The following is a 26,806-nucleotide window of genomic DNA, read 5'->3' as shown; positions in this document are numbered from 1 at the left end:
CCTCTGGTGCGATGGAGAAGAACGGAGAGAAGACGAAAACAGCATGTGCGATGGAGAAGAAAGGAGAATAGAGTCAATTTGGGGGTTAGGGTTTTTAAACTAAAATTAGGGACCAAATTGACTCTAAAACGTTTACTAGGCCACGTCAGCTAGCCGTTGGGCTGCTAACGTGTCACCAACGACGCCAGGTCAGCTTTTCGGTTGCGCCAGCTGAACGAAATTCACCGGAAGGATCACTATGAGTACCGGAGATCAACTTCAGGGACGATCTAGACAAATTTTTAAGTTCAAGAATTATTTTGATCCTCGAGGATAACTTCAGGGACCACTTTGATACTTACCTCACTAAATATCCCGTTGTTTGTTGGCATGTATTTAGGGCAGTGCGAGTGCACGATTCATGGTTTCTGAATATTTATTTTTTTGGACTGGTAAATATTTTTATTAGAACTACGTTTATGTAGCAAGTATGTTAGTGGGCTAGACATGGGGTTGAAAGAAATTAATCTAAGTTTGTAATATTGATATATCATTCATAAAGTAATTAATCAGCATTAGTCATATATATAAAAAAAAAAGGTGATGTATGAAACGAATAAAAGATTGAATTTATTATTATTTAGCAATATACATGTCGTTCAAGCATTTTGTGGTTGTATATATGGTCAGGTTTTGTTATTTAATTTGGTGGTTAATAGTTGGCTAACAATTAATAGTGTGACTGCCATGGATGGGGATGTAGTGATTGTTGAACCTAATATCAGGTGTATATTATTGTTAATTCCCAATTGTCAATTGTATGTATGTCATCCTTTCAGCCATGAATTGAAAGGAAAAAATAAAGCATCCACAAAATAATTATTATTTAACTATATATATCAGCTCAACGCGCAACCCTAAACTTTTTGAGTTCTTGATTTCCATATATTCCAAACTAGGTAAAGGAATGTGTATGAAAGCGAGTATTTTGACTTTGACAAAGACTGCTACATGTTTTGAACAAATTAAGAACCGGCGATAATGTAAATAATAATAGAATAACAAAATATTATATATATATATATATATATATATATACTTAAAAATCAGTTATTAAATTAATTATTATATATTTATATATAAATATATTATTAATTTTTTTAAATATATATTATATATTTTAATATATATTTATACAAGTAATTAATTTAATAACTTTTTTACACTTAATATAGTTGATAGAATAAATATAAAAAATTATTTTTTAATTAGTTAATACTAAAATTTTATTTTTAAAATTTAAAATTTAAGATTAAAATTAAAATTTAAAAATTAAATTGTATAAAAATTAACAAATATTAACTGAAAAGAGTTGCATATCTTTATAATTACTACTACTACTACTACTACTACTACTAATAATAATAATGATAATAATAATAATAATAATAATAATAATAATAATAATAATAATAATAATAATAGTTTATCTTGTGTTTTAAAAATATATTCTAAGAATATAATAATCAAAATATTTTAAATTTTTTATGTATTTAATATATTAAAAATATAAAATACTATTTCTAATAATTTTAATAAAATATTTGTTATAATTGTTTTAATGTCTATTTTTAGAACATATTTTAATAACTAAAAATATTATGTAGAATGAAGAAGAATAAAACGTAATATTTTTTTAAAATAAAAACACATAATAAAATTATCAATTAAAAAAGTTTTTATAAAAAACAATACAAAAATTAAAATTTTAATATATTTATTATGCATTTATTAAAATAAATTATTTAAAAAATTTAATTATTAATGATCTTTTTATTTATTAAGTAAAAAAAAGTCAAAACTCATAAGAGAGAAAATCATAAAAATGCACAGATCGAGGCTGAAATTGGCCGACAGTTTAATTGCGTACTATTTGCGGTTTGAAAAATGCACGTAACCCAAATTGCATTAAAGGCTTTTCGCACACAAAACTTGATAACGTCTGAACTACTTTTTAAAATTTATAAAATATAAAAACAGGTTCAAACCATATCACATTTATCTCAATATCAAAATGCAATAAATAATAGCACATTCATTTAATTGAGTAAAGGTTGCCAACTTGCCATTATTGAAATGCGCATATGAAAGTGTTTCTTTACCTAAAATAAAGTCTCATACAAATATAATTGTTGTATTGGAAAAAAAAGGAAAGGAAAGCATATATATTTAATAATTTTGAGTATATTATTATTATTATTATTATTAAAAAACTAAGAAATTTATATCAAAGCTTACTATTTTCTACTATTGTTATTGAAACCCTTTAAAAATAAAAATAAAAATCCCCATGATTTTTAGTTTTTTACAGAGGCTTGAGTGTTGAACAGTAAAACCTTTCTTGTAACTAAATTGACACCTAAATTTCTGGTGACTTTAGTTGATCCGTCACGCTTAATTATATAAACGTGTTCATAGCAGAGAAAAAACGACCAGCAATTCAACTTTTACTACTTAAATAATAACCGCCTTGCTGTCACAAAGTAATTGAGCCACGTGTCTTTCTTTTTTGACTTATCCTCACCTTACCTTAATTATTTCCTCATATACATCCCATAACGCTCTATACTATATATAGTAGTTGCATTTCCTCTGACACTCATGTCCCAATTAGCACTTTAGCAGCATATAATAAAGTGGTCTTAATTTGGAAAAGTAAGTATTATTATTGTTATGGAATATCATGAAATAATAGAGGAGGGAGTAGAACCAGTTAGTCCTGTGGGACAATATTTCAACAGCTCTGCACTATGCATATACATTATTGGAGTTATAGAATTTGAAGTTCCAATTCATGGTTTGCTAATGCAGGCTATGTCTCTTCTCAAACATGTTTTTCTTCCCATCAATCCACGCTTCTCCTCCATCATGGTAAGAAAGAAACACATTGCTAGCACTTTAGTTTTTGTTTAAATTTTTAAATTTTAAAAAATATTATTCATATATCATAATATCAAGTCTTTTTCACTACTAGTTCGATTTCTATTGGACTTTTTTTTTTCTAATAAAAATAAATTTTATGAAAAAAGTTGACCAAAATATTCTTATTTTATTTTATTTCCAAAATGTTGATAATTTTTTGTTTACTCTCTATACAATAGTGTATATATGTTTGGAAAATTTTTAAATATTCAAGAAACATTAATATTTTAGTAATTTGAACCGTTAGTTTTAAATAATATTATATATATTTTTTATATTGAGACTAACGGTTCAAACTATTAAAATACCAATGTTTTAGAAATATTTAAAATTATTTTTAATTAATTTGTTTGTTTATGTTGTTCCTAAGAAAACTTGCCAATGAGTAATAGCTCAAATGACATAGACTCCTCATACTCAATTAAGAGGTTGCGGGTTCGAGTCTCCTATCTTTCCAAATTTTAGCCAATGAGTAATAGCTCAAATGGCATAGACTCCCCATACTCAATTGTCTCATATTTTTGGTAAAAAAAAAAAAAAGAAACTTGGTAATTTGCGACGATTTTTTACCTTCATTAAATGTATGTATTTGTGTCCTACTATTTAATTGCGGCAGTTTTTAAGAAATATATTGTGACAGTATTTTTTTTTATATCAAGTTTTAACATTGACACACATCTTATATATGGTTAAGGTGCAAGACAAAAAAGGAGAGAAAAGATGGAAGAAAGTTGATGTAAACTTGAAAGAACATGTGAGAACCCCAATACTGCCAGAAACACTAGAATCAAATGACAAGTGGTTTCAAGATTACTTATCAAGAATATCAATGGAAGAATTACCACAAAGCAAGCCCTTATGGGAAGTTCACATAGTGAATAGCACTACAAGTGATGCACATGGGAGTGTGATATTCAAGCTTCACCATGCACTTGGAGATGGCTACTCTCTAATGGGTGCGCTTCTCTCATGTCTTCAAAGAGCTGATGACCCTTCTCTTCCTTTGTCTTTTCCAACTCTCAAGCCTTCAAAGCAAGAATCCAAGTCCACCAAGGGAATTTGTTCAAGCTTTTCTTGGTTGCTGTCTTCGGCATTTTACACCGTGGCAGATTTTGGATGGAGCATGTTGAAGAGTAGCATCATTAATGATGAAAAGACACCAATTAGATCTGGGAATGTTGGTGTTGAGTTTCAACCGATTTCTATATCAACCATGGCTTTCTCTATCAATCAAGTCTCAGATATCAAGTCTAGGCTTGGAGTGGTAAGACCATTATTACAAGTGTTTATTAACTAGATTAATTTAACTAATTTAATTACTTTAAGAATCACACCTTCAATTAATGATAAAAAAAATAATGATGAATACATTGACAATATATATGACACAAGATAAGAATAACATTTTTTGGATCAGACTTGTTGACATGTACCTTAAGATCACATTTTAAAAGCATTAAAAAAAATATAATTTTTATATATTAAAAATTATTATTAAAAATATAAACACCTCTTTACTCGATTGAGATTGAGTAAGTTTAATTCAATTTTTAGAAGTTAATTTATGAAATAAGAGATGTCTCACACTAATAAACTATCTGAAGATCTTATTCTTAAAAGATACAAGATTTATATTATACATATCTTTATGTTTAGAAATAGTTATGTGATCGAAATTCAACAATATTAATTTGATTCTGATTATGTCATATAATACATTTTTTTAAACATATTTGACTGACAAAAAAAAAATATATTAATAGTTATATCTTTAATAAAATACATAAAAAAATTTATTATTATATTATTATATCATTAATGATCCTTTTTGGTTGTTTAATATATGTTACAAAGTGCAGACAATAAACGATGTAGTAACTGGAATAGTGTTCTATGGGACAAGATTGTATATGGAAGAAATGAACTCCAAATCAAAGACAGCAGAATCCACTGCATTGGTGTTACTGAATACAAGAAACATTGAAGGATACCAATCAATCAATGATATGCTCAACACCAAAGCCAAGGCTCCTTGGGGCAACAAAATTTCCTTCTTGCATGTTCCTATTCCCAAATTAAAACAAAGTAGAACCTCAAATCCTTTAGAGTTTATTTGGGAAGCACATAACATGATCAAGAGAAAGAAACAATCTTTAGCTGTTCCTCTTACCGGCACACTATTGGAAATGGAGGGTAAACTAAGAGGGCAAGAGGTAATTTGCTACATTATTATATATTTGACTAATTAAACTAATTAATTTTGATAATCATGATGATAAGTTTTCTGTTATATCATTACTTCATTAGTTTTATGGTGATTATTTTGTTTATCCTGTTGGAAAAGATTTTGTCACTTTTTACTCCAAATATATATATATATATATATATATATATATATATATATATATATATATATATATATATATATATACATTAAAAAAAAAGGAGTGTTTGGGGCCAATAATTTTTGTATTTTGTAACCATTAATTGACCATCAATAGTCTTTTTAATGGTGTGAGATTACATCTAATGATGAGAGATTACTCACTTTTCTCTTGATGGTTAAGTGCTGGCCACAAAACACAAAAATTGTTGGTCCCCTAGACTTTTCCTAAAAAAATAAAGTCGGTAACTTCAAAAATATTTAGAATGTTAGTACTACTAATTAACCTTTAAAATCTATTAAACACTTAATGTAATTATAGATTAATGAGTGGTTTTGAGAATGAATATGTGTATATATTTACTAATATTGATGATGACAATATTTAAAGTTTTTATTCTTCTAATATATTTAATGCATAGAAATTTATAAACTTTTTATGATAATATTGTTAAAGAACTTTTTTATTAGTAAGACCCTGAAATTTTAAATAAAAAGTAACCTAGCTGTAAAAAATGGAGATATAGATTATCTCATCACAATATCTAATGTGCTTGTCTAATATACCAAATATGGATTCATGGGACAATATCAAATTTAAAGTATAAACCTTAATATTAATAAAGTATTCTCTAATATAATATGGTTTATTGGTTGATCAAAGTTGTTGTATGGAGTAGACTAGTAGAGTAACTAATTAAAAACGTTCAAGGAATCATGGAACATACGTACACAATAAAAGTATAAACCTTATTAATATAATACTACTAATCTTTTATGGATGTTTTAATGGTTTTGGTTGACCAATAATGTTGTTGTAGGCAGTAGCTAAACACATTTATGGGACATTATCAAATTCAAGTGCGGTTATTTCAAACTTAGTTGGACCACTACAACAAATGGCTTTAGCTAATCATCCTGTCAAAGGCTTGTATTTTACTCTCGCTGGTGGCCCCGAGGTATAATGTTTATTAATCAATTAATTAATTAATTAAAGTCCATTCTTAGAGTTAAGTACAATTTTAGTTCTTAAGGTATAAGTCAAAAAAATTTTTCATCCTCAATCTTTTTTTTTCATATAAAATTGTCTTTAAGCTTTAACTTAGTTTTAAAATCGTCTTTACCTTAGAGACCAAAATCGTATGGAGGTGGCGGTAGAAGTGAAGACAGAGGTGGATCATAGACAACTTCTTCTTTTTCTTTCCTTTCCCCTTCTTTTTCTTTCTTTCCCTCTTCGCAGATCATAAACACTCTTTTTCTCTTATTTTTTTTATTTTATTTTATAATTTTTTTGTTATGGGTAATTTGGTCCAAAATTTTAATATTTAAGTAAAAATGACGATTTTAAAACTTGGTTTTAAACCCAAAGAACGATTTTATATGCAAAATAAGGTTAGGAACAAAAAAAAATTTTTAACCTATACTTTAAAGACTAAAATCGTACTTAATCCTCCATTCTTATTATTACCTATTGATCCTATGAGAAATTTAAAGCTGTGTATTAGAATAAATAAATTTAATTAATTTTGTTGAATGTAATGGAATTGGAAGACATCTTAATAAGAAGGCCTTTTCACTCATATTCTTACCTTTTTTATTATCTTATTATTTAAACATTTTTTTTGGACATCAACGTAAGACACAATTTAGGACTTATATATATGTTAATGAAAAATACTTACACTTTTTTGTTTCTAATTTTTTATTTTTAAATGTATGGTGTTCAGAGTCTTGTCATTTCAATTATGAGTTATATGGGAGTGCTAAGAGTTACCTTCAAGACCGAAAAAGATTTTATAGATGAACAAAAATTGAAGTCATGCATGCAAAGTGCATTTGAGAGGATACTCAAAGCAGCAAAGGAAATTCCTGACAAAACCAGATATTGATGAGTTCATCAGAATGAAGGTTATTAAAATTTCTTGTATTTAGTTAGAATTATTGGAATTATTTGTTATGTCGCCTTAATTATTTTATTATTCCGTACATGAATTGAAAATTAGTTGAAAAAAAAAGCCCACTCTTAATATAATGTTCATCCTAATTTGTTTGGGATTTAATTAAATGTATATCATCATTTGTTGTTTTTTTAATCTTACTAAATTCTTTATATTTTTGGGTCAGAATATTTTTGGGGTTAACCAGTTTGATGTGATCTGATTATTTTGTTGGGTTGAAGTTTGATATGAGCTTGACTTCTTTAGAGATTATAAACCCATTAACAAGATTCCCAAGCCCAAATTAATTGATGAGCATTGCTCTCTTTTACTTTACATACACGTTCTCTCAACCACATTATAATGGACTCAGCGTTACGGAGTTGGGCTTTTTCCGGTTTGACTTTTTTCGTAAAGATATTAACAAAATTAATAAATAAACTTATAGAAACCAATTTGAGCTGGTCGAATAATCAGTTTATTCATCTGTTTAAGGAAGTGTTTCGAATTCAAATTCTGTCTTGTGCATGCAATAATTTATTGGCCAGCGGTAGACCCTTAAATGAAGCTAATTTAATGCTTTACCCGAAATTGCTAAATTAGGAAGCAATCATAGTTGTTGACTTCGACCACATCCCTTTTAAATGATCAAATATAAAATAAAATAAAAAACTTGTTTTTAAAAAATTATTTTTTTAAAATTTTTTATCAAATCAGGCCTAGATTCCCACAATATATAAATAAAAGGTTAGGAAGCAAGATAGAAAACTAGGTATTGATGAAAGATTATAAAGTTCCACTAATAAAGTAATAATTATGACAATAATAAAAATCGTTCTTATTTTTTATTGCAACAAACCACGAGAACTATGGATGACACGTGAAATCATGTTACACAAATTTATTAAAATTACGATGTATTAGATTAAACTCAGTGCATCATGCACTAAGGTAATTCAATCGTATAAATTTAAATTATAATAAATGTTTTTTTTTTTCCTTTTTACTATTTATACCGATGAATAAATTACCTTAGCGCATGATGTACTAAATTCAACATAGTACACCTAATATGTGGAAAATTTGAAGAGCATAAGATGCTTGTAAGGCTTTTGAGGGGTGACAATAGTTGAAGGGAAATTTGGGTGATTCACTGAATCAGGAAAAGCTTGACTCTCCAAACACAATCCAGCATGAGATTGATACACATATCCACCTTTACCCTTCAAATTACTAAGGTAGTTCCCAGTATAAAACTGCAAACCAGGGGCATTTGTGTAAAGTTCCAACACCCTGCCTGATTTATGATCCTTAACTATTGCTGCTAGCTTGATTTTCTTCTCACTATCAAGAACATAGTTGATGTCATAGCCTTTTGTTGAAGCTAGCTTGTTAATCCTGCTTCCAACAACTTGTGGCTTCAGAAAATCATAGGGTGTTCCTTTCACTGAAGCAAATTTTCCTGTGGGAATCAGTTTGCTATCAACAACTGTGATCTTTGAACCAAAGATTTGGACAACCTCGTCAAGAATGTTGCCACTGTTTTGACCTCCTAGGTTCCAATAAGCATGGTTGGCTAAGTTCACTGGGGTGGCTTTGTTTAATGCTTTTGCTTTCATCACTATGGCCAAATGGTTTTTCCCACTTAGAATGTAGCTCACAGTAACTATGAGATCACCAGGGAATCCTGAAATAATAAACATAATGCAATCTCATGAATATTAGTATCTAGTAAAGGTTTAATTTAATTTAGTTTCTAAAATTATTAGTAAATGTATTTTGTTTTAGTCTTAGAATAATTTTAAATTTATTAGGGACTTACAGTCCAATTCTCATATTAGATTTAAAGTTATAGTCGGTCAAAAATCCTTTTAGGAGCATGCTAGCTCATAAAAGACATAATCTAAATTATATTCATGTAGAATTCTGTGTATATCTTACATGAATTTATCTAAATTATTTTAAAATTTATTTTTTAAATGCTATAAATAAAGGGCTTAATATGTATCTAAAATATGTTATTTATTTTCAATTATTATTTTGCATAATTAGACTATTACTGAATTGAGTATCAGAGTCTTTTATAAGTATACTCGACCACCATGAAAACACTAATATTATAATTTTATTTCTGGCCAATCAATTATTAGATGATTGTGGTTATTTGTTTACCTTCTTCACCATCAAAACTATGGTAACTGAAGGTAATACTTGGGTTCTTGGCATTTCTTTTGTAGCTTTCCACTTTCCAAAGAACATCATTGAATCCTCTGGTTCCACCTAATTAGTAAAAGGCAAGCAAAGTAGAATGAGCATGCATTTTCTAAGAGAAATATAATAGTTGGTAATATTAGAAAGATAAAAAAAAATTAAATTTATCTTATTTAATATTAGTTAATTTTAGTAATAATTAATAATACTAAATAAAATAAATTTTAACTTTTTTTATTAATTTTTTTTTGTTACCAAAAATTTATATAGCTATCCATAGTATAAATATTTTATTTAATGTTAGAATTTAATTAGGTTAAGCATACCATGAAGTGTATTGTTTCCTTCATTAGCAACTAATTTGTAATGAACTCCGTTTAGAGTAAACTGAGCTCCTCCAATTCTGTTTGCAACTCGCCCAACAGTAGCACCAAAGTAAGTTGTACCATTCTGCAAATTATTAAAATCAAAATATGTGACCACTTTGATTTTGGTATATTTATTTCCAATCCTGTTACATCTATATTTTTTAAAATAGATATTATTTGATAATAATATTTTTCTAAACAATTAATATATGTTTTTTGTTAATTAAAAATAAATTGAAATACATAATTAATTAATAATAATATTTTTATATAAATGTCAAAAGTGATCGATGCAGGAATAGTGTTATTATTGATTTCTTTTAATTAACCTTTTCTATCCTTTTTGTCTAATCATTATCTGCAAAATATAAAATATAAAGAAAAATAATGATACAACGCCCTAGAAACCATCTTAAAATTTAATGAGTTTTTATATAATTTTTAAAATATATAACTAAAATTTTAATTAAATTTTTAATTATAGATATTTTTAATTTACAAAAAAATATTAAATTAATTTTAATATTTTTTACATTAAAAATTTAATTATAAAATTAAAAATAATATAAATATTTAATTAAAAATATAAAAATATAATTATAAATTTAATAAAATTATAAGAATCATAAGAATAGTTACCTTTTTAATATATTCAATGTCTTTATCTTCAAAAAGTGATTAGTTCTTTCTTCGTTTACTAATTATTAATTAATAGAATAAAATCATTTTCCAAGAATAGCATGCTCAACTATTGCCTTTTGGGAGAGAAATGCGTCCCTAGCTACATCGTACTAAATAATATCTTTTTTCAACAAAAATATAGTAAAACAACATTTTAAAATAAAAATATCAGTTTTTTAAATGAAAATAAAAATACTCTTCACTTAGATATTTTCCAAAAATAATTATTTCTTTTTAAAAGATGAAAGAAAGCACGACTGTACCAGTTTCCTTTAATATCACACATGAAGTATTCAATCTACCAAAAAGTTAATAAAATAAAATTTTCATGTTTCTTTTTGGTACAACATCAAGTTTTCATGTGAGAAAAAAAAATCAAGCTAGAATTAATCATTTTATTTCATTTTTCATCTATATTATCATGCGAAACCGATAGTCATTATTCTACTCATCAATTATTGAGCCAAAAACATAATTGGAACCATTATATATGACTCCTGTTCCAATCTACACAATGCAAGTAGGGAGCGACTCAGATAAAGATAAAGACGTTAAAAATGTCTTTTTATAAAGATATTTTTTAATAATTAAAATTTAACACATATAATCAATTAAATCGTGTTATTTTTATCAAAATTAGGCTAGACAAATTAATTTGACCGAAAAATAGTAAATCAAATTTTAAATTGGTCTAAATTAATATTATTTTTTATAAAAAATAATAAAATACTCTATTATAGAAAATAACTAAAATATTTTTATTATATATATTAATTTTGAGAATCCTAAATTTTAGTCCTTTATTTTTCTATCGTAGGATTAGGATTTAAAATTTTTAAAATTTAATATATATATATATATATAATAAGAGTATTTTAATTATTTTCTATAATAAATATATTGTAGTCATTTTTTATAAAAAAAATAATATTAATTTAGACTAATTCAAAATTTAATTCACCATTTTTTTGGTTAAATTAATTTGTCTAACTTAATTTTGACAAAAATAATATGATTTAATCGATTATATATATTAAATTTTAATTATTAAAAAATATTTTTAAAAAAACATTTTAAGCGTCTTTATCTAAATAGCTCTATATAAGTATTATATAGACAAACTCACGTTGTGGACCATTATTTGTATAAAAAAAATTATATTACTCTACATATTGCCACTACTAATTATACTCACGTTGTTGACTGAATATAAATATAAATATATCCGTATTAAATTAGTCATCACTAATATTATGCTCTTTTGTCTTTTTCTACTTGTGAAACAGAATCCCGAGAAGGAAAAAAAATTGGGGGCGTTTTAAATTTTGGTTTAATTATTTTTTTCGTTCTATAATTTTATCAAATTTTTAATTAAATTATTATATATTTTTTAATTAAATTTTTATATTATTTTTAATTTTATAATTAGATTATTTTTATATCAAAATATTAAAATTAATAAAATATTTCTTTTAAAATATATACCGTTAAAAATTTAATTAGATTTTTAATTATGAATACTTTTAATTTATAAAAAGATATTTAATTAATTTTAACATTTTTTAGAATAAAAAAGACCTAATTATAAAATTAAAAACTATGTAAAATCCTGACAATTGAAAGAAAAAAAATAGAAATATCTAATTAAAAATTTGATAAAATTATAGAGACTAACGATATAATTAAAGTTTAGATTTTTAATAAATAAGGAAAAGAATTCATAAAAAAAAATAAGAAAAAACAAAGTTGAAAATTTTCAAAGTTATTAAAATGCCAATGGGGTATTTTCTTTTTTATTCAAAGTTAAATTTAATTGTGGACCCACATTTTCTATGGATTAATTGAGTCCACTAAAGTATTAAACTCCTAACCTATATCATACTCTTGTAAGAAAATACAAATTTAGAACCTTAGCTTGTTGAAAAGTAAAACAAAACGAAATTAATAATTTGAAAATTGGTATATGATTTTCGCATAAATTCACTTCCCAATTTAATATTTCTATTCATTTCATTCAAAAGTTATTTTTTACTTCACATAAAAAAAAAGAGAACCAAACTCTTTTATCATAAGACAATTCGTAAAACATTAGTTGATTATTCTAAAAAATAATTAATTATGGTTGAAAAGACGCAATTGCTGACTATAAGTCACATTGTTTTGAAGGATAATACCAGCACATGATGACAAACTATAATATGAAACTTATGTATATCATATCATATTTGTCTTAATTCTTATCTTATAATTAATTAACTCTCAAATCTTATAGCTGTCACATGTGTGAGTCAACCCAATAATATTGTTGAAAAAATGATGAGGAGAGATTTTCCTTATCTCTAACCTTTATGCACCAAAAAATAGAGCAGAAGAAAGGTGTATAGGAAAATCTGAAACAAATTCAACAACAAAATTTTATTTCTTTTGGTATGAAAAATACAAAATAAACTCACAGTGTAATCCTTGATTGACTTATATCCAAGAATAACATCACCCAACTTTCCTGAAAACAGAACACAAAGTGGAAGAAACAATTAAAATTCAGAATGATTATTACTCACAAAATTAGAAGCATTATCAATAAAACAAAATAATTAAATACCATTCTTATCAGGAAGGATGAGAGACAAAATTGTTGCACCCCAATTGGTAACCTTCAAAGAAAGGTCACCTTTCTTGAGCTCAAAAACCCCAATCTTTTGATGCTTGGAAGAACCATTCACAAGCCCTGAAGCTGAGAAGAAGAAGAGACATAGGAGCAATACAGAGATCTTGGTCATATTGTTTTCACAGGAATATGAATTGTGTTGATAAGAATTTGAAGGTGTACTTTTGAGTTATGTAAAGGGTCTTAGGAATCTTGTGATTGAGTAAAAGGGTTTGTTGGGAATGGACAGTGTGTAGAGAATATTGCAGTTTGTGGTTTGAAGCCAAGGTTTATATGAAAGCGTGAGTAGGCTTAGTTGGGCCTAATGATGGACCCAACACATGATGTTGTGATTCTGAGTTGTCTTCATTGGCACGTGGTCCAACCAAATTAGATTAGTCTAGTAGTTAGTTTATTAGTCTGCTTAAACAAGTGTCAGAGATTTAAATCCTGTCTTGTACATGTAATAGTCTATTGGCCAGCGATAAATCTTTAAATAAAACTCAGTATTACGACAAATTAATCCTTAACCTGTAGAATTGAGGAATGCGGTTTAAAAAAAATGGTATGTGGTCCCCACTTCTCATTTCACGAGTCAACCAATGTGTTTGTATTTTCAAGGTTTTTTTTATGGGGAATGAGATCCTAGGCATCCAAGCAAGGATAAGGTTACATGTTTAAAGATTTAAAAATTTAATTAAAATTTAATTAGAATTGAATTATATATAATAAAATAATATATTTAGTTATTTATGTATAAAAAATATATATTATATATATATTTTAAAAATATATTATTTATATTTTATTATTTTAAACTGATCAACCGTTAAAAAATTAGATTAATTTAACTAATTTACTAGATTTTATATCAATTATTTTGTTTTTGACCAATTCGCTTGTAATTATTTTTTTTGTTATGAATCAGATTGGTTTAAAACTAGTTTTAAATTAATTCGGTTAAATCGATCAGTTCGAACTAGTTTCATGATTTTAGTAAAGCTCTTAGGTCCTTCATTGGAGAAATTAAATATTGAATTTGCTCTCTTTTCTATTATTAAGAGAGATTATTGGTATTATAATTTAGCAAGCTTAATTATACTTTAGAAGTTAATGTAAAGAATGGGAGTTGTTTAAAACTTACAAATGCTATGAAACTTAACCTACAACAACTATAAAATAAATTGTAATATTTTAATTAAATTCTAACAATTAGTTAACATATTGAACCTGTTTAACACCTGTAGCAAATGTTGATATCTTATTTATAGACAGTTTGAGAGTTGAGGCACTGATAATTATTCTTAAATAAAACTATTTAATTAGATTATTAGAAGATAAAGTTAGACTATCATAAATTAACTTGAGTTAATTTTAATGATTAGTTCACTAGTTCATTTAAATAAGTGTCAAGGATTTGAATTCTACTTCATACATATAATAATCTATCAATTAGTAACAAATCCTTAAATAAAACTCTAATCCACGATAAATTAGTCTTTCTTCTATCAAGACAAGAAATTGAAAAAAAAATAAGGTTAGACTATTATTATAAAATATAAATGTGTATTCAAAGAGAGCTTCTTGGGCCAGTCTTCAATTAACGAATAATGCTTAATGGACTTTGAGATGGGCTAAGTCAGACCCAAATTGTGAAAAATAACTTACCCACAAGATTGACCAAAAATATATAATACCAAAAAAATGTTGACCAAAATAATTCATTGATCAATATGATTTAGTCACAAGTACACCACAATAAATGTTGGCTCTAGCTCTATATATATTGCACCCAAAGTTGAGTCCATGTTATTAATTAAGAAACACTACATAGTACATACCAAGTTCCCAATATGAGTTTTTTTTTTTTTTTTTTTGTTTGCACCAGGGTATCCATCAGGCCGGAAGCCCAATGACTAATCCATCGGGTACTGCAGAGGCACACAAAGTGGGCGACCCTCCCAAGCAAGCAAGCTCCATTCCCATCCTCCAGTGAGTATCGAACCCAGAAGAGATAGTTAAGGGACACAGACCCTCATCCATCTGTGCCAACTTGCGTTGGTCCAATATGAGTTATTTTACATTGACACAAAATGCATAAAGAGAAGTTCCAGAAGTGAAGTTGCCAAGATTCAATCCAATACCAACCTTATACCCATTACCAAAGTATATACATCCATCACTAATTGACATTCCACCAAAAACAGTGGCACGAGTCTCATAAGACCAAACAATTTCACCCCTATTTGCATCAATTGCATAAATAGGACCCTTCCTATTTGTGGAACCAGCAAACACAATGCCATTAGCCACACTAACAGGCCCACTAGCAGTGGCATTGCTTGGGTTTTCTACTGACCATAATATTGTGCCACTATTAGCATCCATTGCCACCCAACCACCACTAGTTGTGGTCTTGTTCGAGGGTTTAAGAGTGAAGTTTTTGGCATCAGAGTTTGCAATGTTGGTGTACACTATGTTTGTGTCGGTTGCTGCCCCCCAGTATCCACCTCCTGCAAGCCCACCTGGCCCAGCTTCCTGCTTACATTTTCCAAAACGCACCACACTCTTATTATTGGAATTTATATAGAAGATACATCAAGTTCACATATAACATAATAAATATTTTTTTAACAAAAAAAAAACATAATAAATATTTTTGAGAATGCCTAATACTTATTAAAATCTTGATTTATCTATCCATTTTTTTTTACCTATATATCTAAAATAATGATGGACTTAAAAAAATAATTTTCTTATTAATATTAATTAACTGTTGCAAGACTTAGTTACTTACTAAAGAGTAAAGAAGTGTTGAAGGAGAAAAATAATCAATTAATACCTCTAAAAGAACTAAAACCTTGAAAACAAATTGTTTCATTTAATATTTTTTATCATTATTATTCAAAGGAATATAATATTAGATTTTCCCTTGTTAGCTAATAAGAAGATATAAAATTCTATAAAATTATGATATAAGGTAATTTATTGTACATCGCACGCTAACGCAGGACTTGAAAAAAAAAATCGTACTCACATAGTGTAATATATTGTATAAGTATTATAACTTAATAATTGTATACTTGAACTCGTAATTTTTAAGTCGCAAGAAAATAATTCAGAAATTATTTCAAGAATTTTTTTTTCTATAAAAATGTTAATTTTAAATTTGTTACCGTTGACCAAATGATGGTGCCGTTGTCCCGGTGCAAAGCCCAAGCAAAACCACTCTTTTGCACAGCAACAACAATATCTTCCTTTCTTCCCTTTACATGAATGGTGATCATCAATGGTGCCTCAGAAAAATCAGCATCTGGATTAGGACCTGGTGGACAATTAGGAGATGAAGATAAATTATTGCACGCAAGGAACCATACATCATACCCTCCCAATTGATGATACCACTTGATATCACCATTGTCCAAACCCAAAGCAAGAATCGAATTCGAGTGATTCTCCTCTTCAACACACTCGTCCGGGTGTGTTGGCCGTGTCGTAGTTAGGTTGTTCTGTTTCTCTTGACACTGTTCAACGCGCAAAGGCGCCGAGTACAAGTTTCCGGTGGCAATGTAAACATGGTTCCTTGCCTCGTCAATGGAAGGACTACTTCCCCACACGGCGGCTCCGGCGTACTCTCCTAGTTTTCCATGGTTATCCGGCAGCATGTAGGTTTGCCACAAGATGGCACCGGTGTGAATATCTAATTTTGAAAAGCTTCCCCGGAAAATGCAACATTGTTCAATGCTTGTGAGTTCTTCCAGTGAAGATGTACCTACATAAAAAGCCCTATAGATATGGAGGTATAATAGTGTTAGATATACAAGTAGGCACACATTTACGTTATTTTTAGGGATAAGTATGATTTTGGTCCTTAACGTAAAGGCCGAAAATTGATTTCGTTCTCGGCCTTTGTTTTGTTCCAAAATAGTCTCTAAAATTTCAGTTTGTTTTAAAAACGTCATTCGGACGAAAATACCTTTCTCCCTTCACGCCAAAATCAACCACCACCACCACCAGTATCATCATGGTCATCATCATCATCATAAATCAAACAAAATCAACCAGATAAATCAACCAAAATCAACCAGAAGCCCAAGCTGAACAAGAACCCACCACCACCACCACCATTATTATCATGGTCATCATCAATTCAAGCAACATGCACTTTGAACAATAATCAACAAATTCAGCAACAATATTCCAAACTCAAATTTCAGCAACAACAATATTCCACAAAAAATTTCACAAAAAAGTAAAAAATGTCACAAAAAATCTAGAAGAAGAAGGTGGTGCGGTGGTGCAGGGCGGTAGGGCGGCAGGACGGCAGAGCGGCGGTCAAGAAGGAGGTGGTGCAGTGGTGCGGTGCGGTGCGACAGGACGGCAGGGCGGCAGGGAAGCAGCGCAGTAGGGGGCGGTGAAGAAGAAGAAGAAGAAGAAGGAGGTGATGCGGTGGTGTGGTGCGGTGGGGCAGGACGGTGCGGTGGTGCGGTGCGATGCGGCAGGACGGCAGAGCGGCGGTGTGGTGGTGCAATAGTGCCGCGGTATGGCGGTCCCCTTCTCTCCTCCCCCCCTTTTTCTTGCGCCCCCTTTCTTTCTCTCCTCACCCCCTGCTTCTTTGTATTTCTTTCTTCTTTTTTTTTTATTTATTTTATATTTATTTTATTTTATAATTTTTTAATAAGGGGTAATTTGGTAATAAAAAAATAAAATTGGTAAAAAGGACGATTTTAAAACAAATTGAAACCTTTGGGACCATTTTATAGCGAAAAAAAGGTCGGAGACGAAATAAATTTTCAGCCTCTACGTTGGGGACCAAAGTCATACTTATCCATTATTTTTATGTGAAGTTAATATTTGACAACGATGAAATAATTTAGAGTAATAAATTTGACTAAATTAAAAATACCAAATGATACAAACGAAAAGAGATATAGCCCCCTCTCTCTTAAAGGAAGTCACGATGCCTACTTGAGGGTCGCCGCTGTCCCAGGGCTGCGGTGACCATCCCCTGCTTCCCTCTTTAACCTTCTCATCTTTTCTTTTCCTTCTCTTTTTCTCTTCCCTTATTATTTATCTATTATCATCTTTATTTTTATAATTACATTTTTATTTTCCTTCTTCACCGGTCACATCACACCACTGCCACTTTACTTTCGTCACCATCTCTTCATCTCTTCTCCCGCGCGCCCCTTCTTTCTGGTTTGGGTTTTTATTTTTGTTTCTGTTTTTTCTTTTAGATATCTGGATCTGATCCAGATTTATATTTCAAAAAATTGCGTTATAGTTGTTCTCTCTTCGTTGTGATATATTAGATTCTTTTTATGGTATTTTAAACTCATGAATAAGGAGAAACATCCAGGAAATATATATATATATATATATATATATATATATATATATATATATATATATATAAAGATACTTCCATTAGACACAGTCATTAAAAAAATATTTTTATTAGACACATCTATAAAGACACTTCCGTTAAACACAATCATAAACAAGAGTTGGCAGAAATTGGTAGAAATGATGTTGGTAACTGTTAGAGAATCATTAGAATCAATTTAAATCAATTAGTATCGTTTATACTTATATAGCATATCTGTATATTAATTATAGGATTCTATGTCTTTATTACTTTAATTCATTTAGCACCTATAAATACCCCTTGTATATTGTACTTTTCATCAGACTGAACATACACAAAACACTTTCTTTAGTTTGGTCTCTTGTTTCTAACATGGTATCAAGAGCTTAGGTTATTTTTTTTTTCAAAAATATTTGGTTTATACCTCCGTTATCTTGTTTCACTGGCAGTACTTTGTCCTCCATTTTCGACTTCTTCCCGACGCCTTGGTTCGTCACCGTCGTCACCTTCGTCTTCTACTCGTTGCAAGCTTTCGAACGCCGCCGAAAGTCCGGTCACTGCTTCAAGTTCTCCCTCCCCAGATGCCATCCATAACTGTTGGATCCACGCCCAGGATCAACGGTCCCAGATAGCGCTACGTGTCGTTGCCAGCACCCACGCAGATCCGCCCAGCCCGCATCCAACCTGACCTGCATTCTCTGACCCGCTACCAGCTCAGTGCTCGTGTCAGCGCTGACGCGTCTCCTTCCTCCTATCGCGTGTTGCCACGTGTCTTGCTCTGCTGACGAAGCAGCTGACGTGGCATCTGACGTGGCTGCTAACGTGTTCGACAGTGGGACCCTCCCTAAGGTTTTTGGTGAGCTCTTTCCGATTTTGCCATCTGTTTCCTCATTTTCTGCTCCAAAATTGCAGTTTTCTCTCCTCTCCTTGATCTCTGTGACTACTATTATGGAAAAGTCAGATGTTTTTGCTGTCACAGACTGAAAGGATAAATTCTGTCGAAACTGTAACCGTTCTGAGCACCTCTTCTCCGACTGTCCTTCTGTTGAATGTCGCACATGCCACCAAAAAGGTCATATTAGCTACCATTGTTCACAGCTATTCTGCCGTTACTACAAGCTCTTGGGACATTTAATTACTGCCTGCCCTACTCGCCTACCACGTCCTGATCCACTCAACCCGTCTCCTGTCTCTCTATTTGATATTGCATCTCTTCTTCAGCGTCTTCTCTCCGTTTCTGGTAATACCCCTGCTGCTTTTTCGACCCCTCCAGGTAATTTTAAATGGTACTTTGACTCAGGTTGCTTTAATCACATGTCTCCGTTGCGTAATATTTTCTCGTCCTTGTCTACCACTACAAATGGACCTTCTGTCAATACTGCAAATGGCTCCCTCTTGCACGCAACACACAAGGGTTCTATATCCCAGTCAACTCTTAATCTTCCTGATACTTATTATATTCCAAAATTAAACTTTAATCTTATTTCTGTTGGTCAACTTGTTGATCTGGGTTTTGAAGTCACTTTCTCCGTTTCTGGTTGTCGTGTACAGGATCCTCGGACGAGACAAATCATCGGGACTGGACGTAAGGTCGGAAGGTTGTTTGAACTCGAGAATCTTCATATTTCTCCTGTACCAAATCTCTGTGCTGCTTCTTCTCCCTCTACCCTTCACTTATGGCATCAACGTCTTGCCCACACCTCCTTAGGAAAACTACGTCCTCTTGTGTCTCAGGGTGTTTTAGGTTAGGTTCCAAATGAATCTTTTGATTGCATTTCTTGCCAAACTGCCAAACAACCTGCTCTATCTTTTCACAATAATTCATCTCTTGCTTGCTCTCCTTTTGATCTCATTCACTCTGATGTTTGGGGCCCTGCTCCCACTGCCTCTATGGGCGGAGCTCGATACTTTGTCGTTTCCATTGATGATTATTCTCGTTTTACTTGGGTTTATTTGATGACTAATCGCCATGAGTTACTTCAGATCTATATCAACTTTGCTACTATGATTAAAACTTAGTTTTCCAAGGTCATTAAGGTTTTCCGACGTGATAATGCTATGGAATACTGTGATTCCAAACTCTTAACCTTTCTTGCAGCACAGGGTACTTTGTCTGAGTTTTCTTGTCCTGGTACGTCTCAACAAAATGGTAGAGCTGAACGCAAACACCGTCACATCCTTGACTCTGTCCGTGCAATGCTCCTTTCTTCTTCGTGTCCTAAGCGTACTTGGGGTGAAGTTGTTCTTACTGCTGTTCATGTTATCAATAGACCCCCTTCTTCTGTTCTTGGTAATGTTACTCCCTTTGAGCGTCTTTATCATACCTCCCCAGATTATAGTTCTCTTCGAGTTTTTGGTTGTGTATGTTTTGTTCTTCTTCAGCCTCATAAACATAGTAAACTTGAACCTCGGGCTCGTATGTGTTGTTTTCTTGGTTATGGCACTAAACACAAGGGTTATCGTTGTTGGGATTCTCTCTCTAAACGTATTCGTATATCTCCTCATGTTGTCTTCTGGGAGCATCACATGTTTTTTCGATTCTCATCCTTTGAGTCAATTCCTACTACTCAGTCACCTTTGTTTACTAACCCCAATGTTTATCTTTTTCCTAGTGAGGATTCTACAGATTCTATCTCGAGTGACCCTCCACAGCCTCCTTTTCTTCTCCCTTCTCCATCTCTAGATGATTTCAGACCGGACGATGATCCTACTCCTACCGTCATGCCTCCTCCTCCCACTCGTTTTTCTAGGGTAAGGAATCCTCCTCCTCATCTTCTTGATTATCATTGTTTTTCTACTATCCTTCATCAACATGAACCTAAGTCATTCAGAGAAGCCTCCACAAATCCAAATTGACAACAAGCAATGCAGGAAGAAATACAGGTACTTGAAAAAGTACACACTTGGGATTTGGTTTATCCTTCTTCTGATCAGGAAGTTGTGGACAGTAGATAGGTATACATGATCAAGACCCGCTCTGATGGCTCTATTGATCGTTATAAGGCCCGCTTGGTTGCTCAAGGTTGTACGCAAGAGTATGGTATTGATTATGAAAAGACTTTTGCTCCTGTCGCTCGTCATACGTCTGTTAGAGCTCTTCTTGCCATTGTCGCGGTTAAAAAATGGTCTATCAGTCAGATGAATGTGAAGAATGCATTTCTTAATGGGGATTTGAAAAAGAGAGTCTATATGAAATCACCTCCGGGATATCCTTGTCCTGATAGTAAGGTTTGTCTCCTTCGCAAGGCACTTTATGGACTTAAGCAAGCTCCTCGTGAATGGTTTGACAAGTTCAGCACTACCATATGCAGTCTTGGTTTTACTTCTATCCCTCATGAGAATGTCCTCTTCATTCGTAAAAGTGAATGTGAAGTTGTTCTTCTACTTTTGTATGTTGATGACATGATCTTTACTGGAGATGATGTTGATGGTATCTCTGATCTCAAGACCTCACTTCACCGTACCTTTGAGATGAAAGATCTTGGTTCTCTTAGCTATTTTCTTGGTCTCGAGGTCATCTCCACTGATGATGGCATCTATCTATCTCAAGCTAAGTATGCTTCAGATCTTCTTGCTCGCGCTGGGATTACACATAGTCGCACTGAGTCTACTCCTCTTGAGCCTAATGTTCGATTTACCCCTATGGATGACACTGTTTTGGATAATCCGACTCTCTATCGACAGTTAGTTGGGGGACTCATCTACTTGACTGTCACCCAACCAGACATCGCCTATCCGGTTCATGTACTTAGCCAGTTCTTGTTAGCTCCTCGTACTACTCAATATGCGGCAGTTCTTCGCATTCTTCGCTACATCAAAGGCACTCTATTTCATGGCCTTTATTTTTCTGCCCATTCCTCTTTGGCTGTTCAGGCTTACTCCGATGCTGATTGGGCTGGTGATCCTACTGATCGTCGTTCTACTACTGGTTACTGTTTGTTTCTTGGCGACGCTCTCATTTCTTGGCGTGCTAAGAAGCAAACGTTCACTGCTCGCTCAAGCACAGAAGCTGAATACCGTGCCCTCGCTGACACCACTGCTGAGGTTATCTCGGTTCGTTGGCTTCTCGAAGATCTGGGTGCTCCTCAATCGTCTCCTACTGATGTTTTTTGTGATAATCGCAGTGCTATTCAGATTGCACATAATGATGTGTTTCATGAACGCACCGAACACATTGAAATTGATTGTCACTTTGTTCGGCAACGTATCCTTATTGATGCTGTTCGTCTCATTGCTGTTGGAACACTGGATCAGACTGCTGATATCTTCACGAAATCTCATCACCCGACTCGTTTTCGAACTTTGGTATCCAAACTCAAGCTGGTATCCTTAGCTCCCACTTGAGTTTGAGGGGGATGCTAGAGAATCATTAGAATCAATTTAGATCAATTAATATCGTTTATATTTATATAGTATATCTGTATATTAATTATAGGATTCTATGTCTTTATTACTTTGATTTATTTAGCACCTATAAATACCCCTTATATATTGTACTTTTCATCAGACTGAACATACACAAAACACTTTCTTTAGTTTGGTCTCTTGTTTCTAACAGTAACGTAATGGGATTGTTTTAAAAATGGTATTACAAGTATGGGATGAAAATATAATGAAAGAAACTTTTTTTCCATAAAAATATTTTTAAATTTAAGAAACTTTTGGATCTATTCGAAAAAGAAAAAAAAATATTTGTCTATATAGTAAGTTTGCAACACTTTTTATGTAGTTTTAAAAATAATAGAGATTATAATTTATCTTTTTTTATTTTTAATATTTTTTGTAATCGAATTATGTATTTACTCTCGTATCATAATTTAACATAAAACTTATTCATTTTTGTTTTTGTTTTAGATCTTATGTATTTTTTGCTATTTGTAAGTGCTATTCGACTATTTTTTTGAATGAGAGATTTTTTTTCTGTTAATTTTTTTATTAAATTATCATCTAGCCGTTTTTATTTATCAATAATTTTATACAAAAATAACTGCATATGTATACCAAAAAGAAAATTCAGTAAAATTTGAAAGAAGTTAACTAATGACAACTTTGTCTTAAACTCTTACGTACGTAAAATCTATGACGATAAAGGAGACACAAAAAAAACAGCTCCCAAATACAAAATAGTGCTGGTCTATCTAACCTTGTTATTTCTTAATATGCACATGCATATCAAATTTAAAGTCAACTTTAATAATGAAACGTATAAAATAATTTATGAAAATAAATAAAAAGATTGGTTACGTGAAGTCCACGACGACACATTCAATTGACAAAAAACCCCTAAGCAATTATATAAGATTAATTGGCCATATTGATTGAGTGTGGCATATACAGAGATAATTAAAAATTAATACAAAAAAATCAAAATTTTTTATTTAATATTTATTAATTATTATTAAAATTAATAAATATTAAATAAAATAAATTTGATCTATTTTTTTATCTCTTTAATATTATCGATAATATTATTATAGAATACTCAACAATGAAACAAAAATAAAGAATTTATTTCTTAATTTTGAAAAGTGCAAGAGAGCCTCATTAATTCACTATTCATTAGCTTAAAATGCTACGATTTCTTTAATTTCATCTCATTTTATTAAAAGTCTTATTATGTCTTTTTTATTTTTCTAAAATTAAAAGTGATACTCGAATCCACAATTTCTAAACTGAGTATAAAAAAATTATGCCATTTGAACTATAGTTCATTAATAAAAGTCTTATGTCTCTTCTTTTTATTTTATTTAAAGTTAGGAGTGAGTTTCGAATCGACAACTTCTAAATAAATATGGGAAGGTTATACCATTTGAGATATAGTTCATTGGCAAAATCTTATATCTCTTATAGATATGTTCTTTAGATATATAATTTATAAATATATAAAATATTTCTCACTTCATAAACTAACTTTTAAAATTAAGTTAGACTTATTCTTAATTTTAATATGAAACTAACTCTAATGAACGATTTTTCTTTTCACACGTTACACCTTTTTATTTCAATACATTTGTCAACTTTTAAACAAATTAACATTTTAAAATAAATTTTCATTTCTAATATATTGAAATAAAATAACTATTTTCTTAATAACATTCTTATTTTAATTATGATAATTAATAAGTAAATATATTCTTATTTATTTATTTAGTGATAATTTTGTTTATTGATATAATATAACATTATATATTATTAAATTAAACTATATTTGTTATTTTTCTTAATAAGAATGGAGTAGTTTTAAATTTTACAAGAACCTTATTGATATTAGGAGTCCAATTTTTTTTTTTTAAATTTCCCCAAAAATATATAAATATTCATAGATAAAAAAAAAAAACTTTTCAAACTTCTAATACATCTTATACGAATAAAACTCTTTTAAAGTGATTAAACTTTAATTTCTTTTTACTTTACCCTCATGGTATATTTTGTTATATTTTACTAAATTGTACGTAACACATGTTAACTATTATTTTTATAAGAAGATATATTTAGGTAAGTAATAATTATCTTTTTCTATATGATATAATAATAAAAAGTTAAAATCTTATTTAAAAAAAAAATAAAGATAAGGTAAAAATTCAGGTGCAACTGTATATGAAGTTAATAGTTAAAAATCGTTAGATGACAATTTAATTAAATCTATTAAATCATTTAACGATTCTCAACAATTAACTTTACATGAAGTTAATTGCACTGAGTTTTCACCAAAAAAAAAAAAGTTTATATAAAAAATTTATACAAATTCTAAAAAGACTCTTGAAATTAAGAAGAGATATATATACCAACCCTTTATAGTAAGTTCCGGACATGGTCAAAGTACTTGAATCATGACTATCCAACCTTGTCTGCCAAACTAACTCTCCAGTTAATCTCTTGAGAGCAATAACCACAGCAGGACCATAGATTCCAACAATCACAAATTCATCAGCTATAGTTGGTGTTGCCCTAGCCACTGTCCAATTAACACCACCAACCAACCCTGTTGGTGTTAACCCTGTCAGTTCTTGCAAGTTTTGCTTCCAAACAAGGCTTCCATCACTTGCTCTTACTGCAAAGATTTCACCATTCCATGATGGGAAATAGAGAATTCCATCAAAGATTGATGGGGTTGCAGTTATGTCTTTTCCTGCGTAGAATTTCCATTTTAGGCTTAAGCTTGAAACGGTTTCACGGCTGATTTTGTGTTCTTTGTTGGCATATCTTCTATTGTATATGTCTCCACCATGGTTTATCCAATTTTGTTGCTCCTTTGTGGAATAAAGCTTAAACTGAAATCACTCAACACTTGCAAACTCAGTTTAATAGAGTAGTAAATAGTAAGCATAAATACTCATAAAATTATATTCAATTCATAAAGAAGAATAAGTATAGAAAATTAGTTTTTAATTAGTTAATATTAATTATTTTTTTAAAATTACAAAAATTTTCAAGTATTTAAAACTTAAGAATTATAATTTGAAATTTGATATTTACGACTTAAAATTTGTCATTTAAATTTTTTTAAAAAGGTTAATTAATATTGACATAAAAGTTTGACTTTTTAGTTGAATTTTTATCTAATGGATAAGAACAAAAAAATTTCATAATAAATCGATGAGAATGAAAATTAATTTGAAGCAATTAAGTATATAGTACAGCGAAACAAATTAAAATTGTTACATAGTATATATCCTTACATTAAGAGCTTCGGATAATGAAGTTGCTAATAGGCAGAAAACAAACACCGAGATTACAAAGCTGGCCATTTGCTTCAAATAACGATGCAACTCAAATGTAACCGTGAAAGTATTCAAAGTGTTTTCCACCCTCTAATTTGCTCATATATCGTTGTAGGACCTAGACATTGCTTCAATTGATACATCTAACTCATGCACCAAAGGCCTCCTTTTATAGGCTCCAAAAACAAGCACCATAGTGCAAGCTATCACCACCTATTGGAAGTGCCAAATTTCTTCCAAGTACGGTGTCTAATTTTCTTTGAATTTTCTTTTACGGTGAAAACTTAAGTGCAGTCAATTTCATGTGAAGTTGATAGTTGAGAGCCGTTAAATAATTTAAATAATTTGACTAAATTTTTATCTAACAATTCTCAATTATCAATTTTACGTGAAGTTGACTCCACCTGAATTTCAATTTTCTTTTATTTCGTTAGTGTAATATTATAAAGAGGGTATGATATAAGAGTGTTGCGAGGAATAAATAGTTAAATACTAATTTTAATTAGATAGACCCTTTAGTACTCATTAG

At 30.2% G+C, this 26,806-nt stretch overlaps 3 protein-coding genes across 4 annotated transcripts; 1 reads left to right on the top strand and 2 right to left on the bottom strand.

Annotated features, from left to right (window-relative positions):
- Nucleotides 1-2,659: 2,659 nt before the first annotated feature.
- Nucleotides 2,660-7,457, top strand: LOC107635319 (wax ester synthase/diacylglycerol acyltransferase 4). The gene is made up of 5 exons (XM_016338768.3): nt 2,660-2,910; nt 3,656-4,225; nt 4,821-5,174; nt 6,166-6,303; nt 7,072-7,457. The coding sequence occupies exons 1-5, from the start codon at nt 2,713-2,715 to the stop codon at nt 7,231-7,233; spliced, it is 1,422 nt and encodes a 473-aa protein (XP_016194254.1). The 5' UTR covers nt 2,660-2,712; the 3' UTR covers nt 7,234-7,457.
- Nucleotides 7,458-8,098: 641 nt separating this feature from the next.
- Nucleotides 8,099-13,539, bottom strand: LOC107635318 (uncharacterized). Its single transcript, XM_021122018.2, has 5 exons — nt 13,144-13,539; nt 12,995-13,044; nt 9,819-9,942; nt 9,454-9,561; nt 8,099-8,968 (listed from the first exon to the last, which is right to left on the bottom strand). The coding sequence occupies exons 1-5, from the start codon at nt 13,319-13,321 to the stop codon at nt 8,349-8,351; spliced, it is 1,080 nt and encodes a 359-aa protein (XP_020977677.1). The 5' UTR covers nt 13,322-13,539; the 3' UTR covers nt 8,099-8,348.
- A 1,354-nt stretch (nt 13,540-14,893) lies between these two features.
- Nucleotides 14,894-26,419, bottom strand: LOC107637286 (uncharacterized). Of its 2 annotated transcripts, none has more exons than XM_088485511.1 (4): nt 26,236-26,419; nt 25,346-25,827; nt 16,365-16,974; nt 14,894-15,729 (listed from the first exon to the last, which is right to left on the bottom strand). In XM_088485511.1, the coding sequence occupies exons 1-4, from the start codon at nt 26,302-26,304 to the stop codon at nt 15,262-15,264; spliced, it is 1,629 nt and encodes a 542-aa protein (XP_088341637.1). In that variant the 5' UTR covers nt 26,305-26,419; the 3' UTR covers nt 14,894-15,261. The 2 variants fall into 2 exon arrangements, with proteins under 2 accessions (XP_088341637.1, XP_088341638.1); XM_088485512.1 differs by having other exon boundaries at nt 14,894-15,726.
- Between the last annotated feature and the right edge of the window lie 387 nt (nt 26,420-26,806).

Source organism: Arachis ipaensis, chromosome B4, assembly GCF_059453495.1.
Source record: "Arachis ipaensis isolate K30076 ecotype BB chromosome B4, ASM5945349v1, whole genome shotgun sequence".
Classification (NCBI taxonomy): domain Eukaryota; kingdom Viridiplantae; phylum Streptophyta; class Magnoliopsida; order Fabales; family Fabaceae; genus Arachis; species Arachis ipaensis.
The sequence above is the reverse complement of the archived record's forward strand: the minus strand, read 5'-3'. Positions and strand labels throughout refer to the sequence as shown.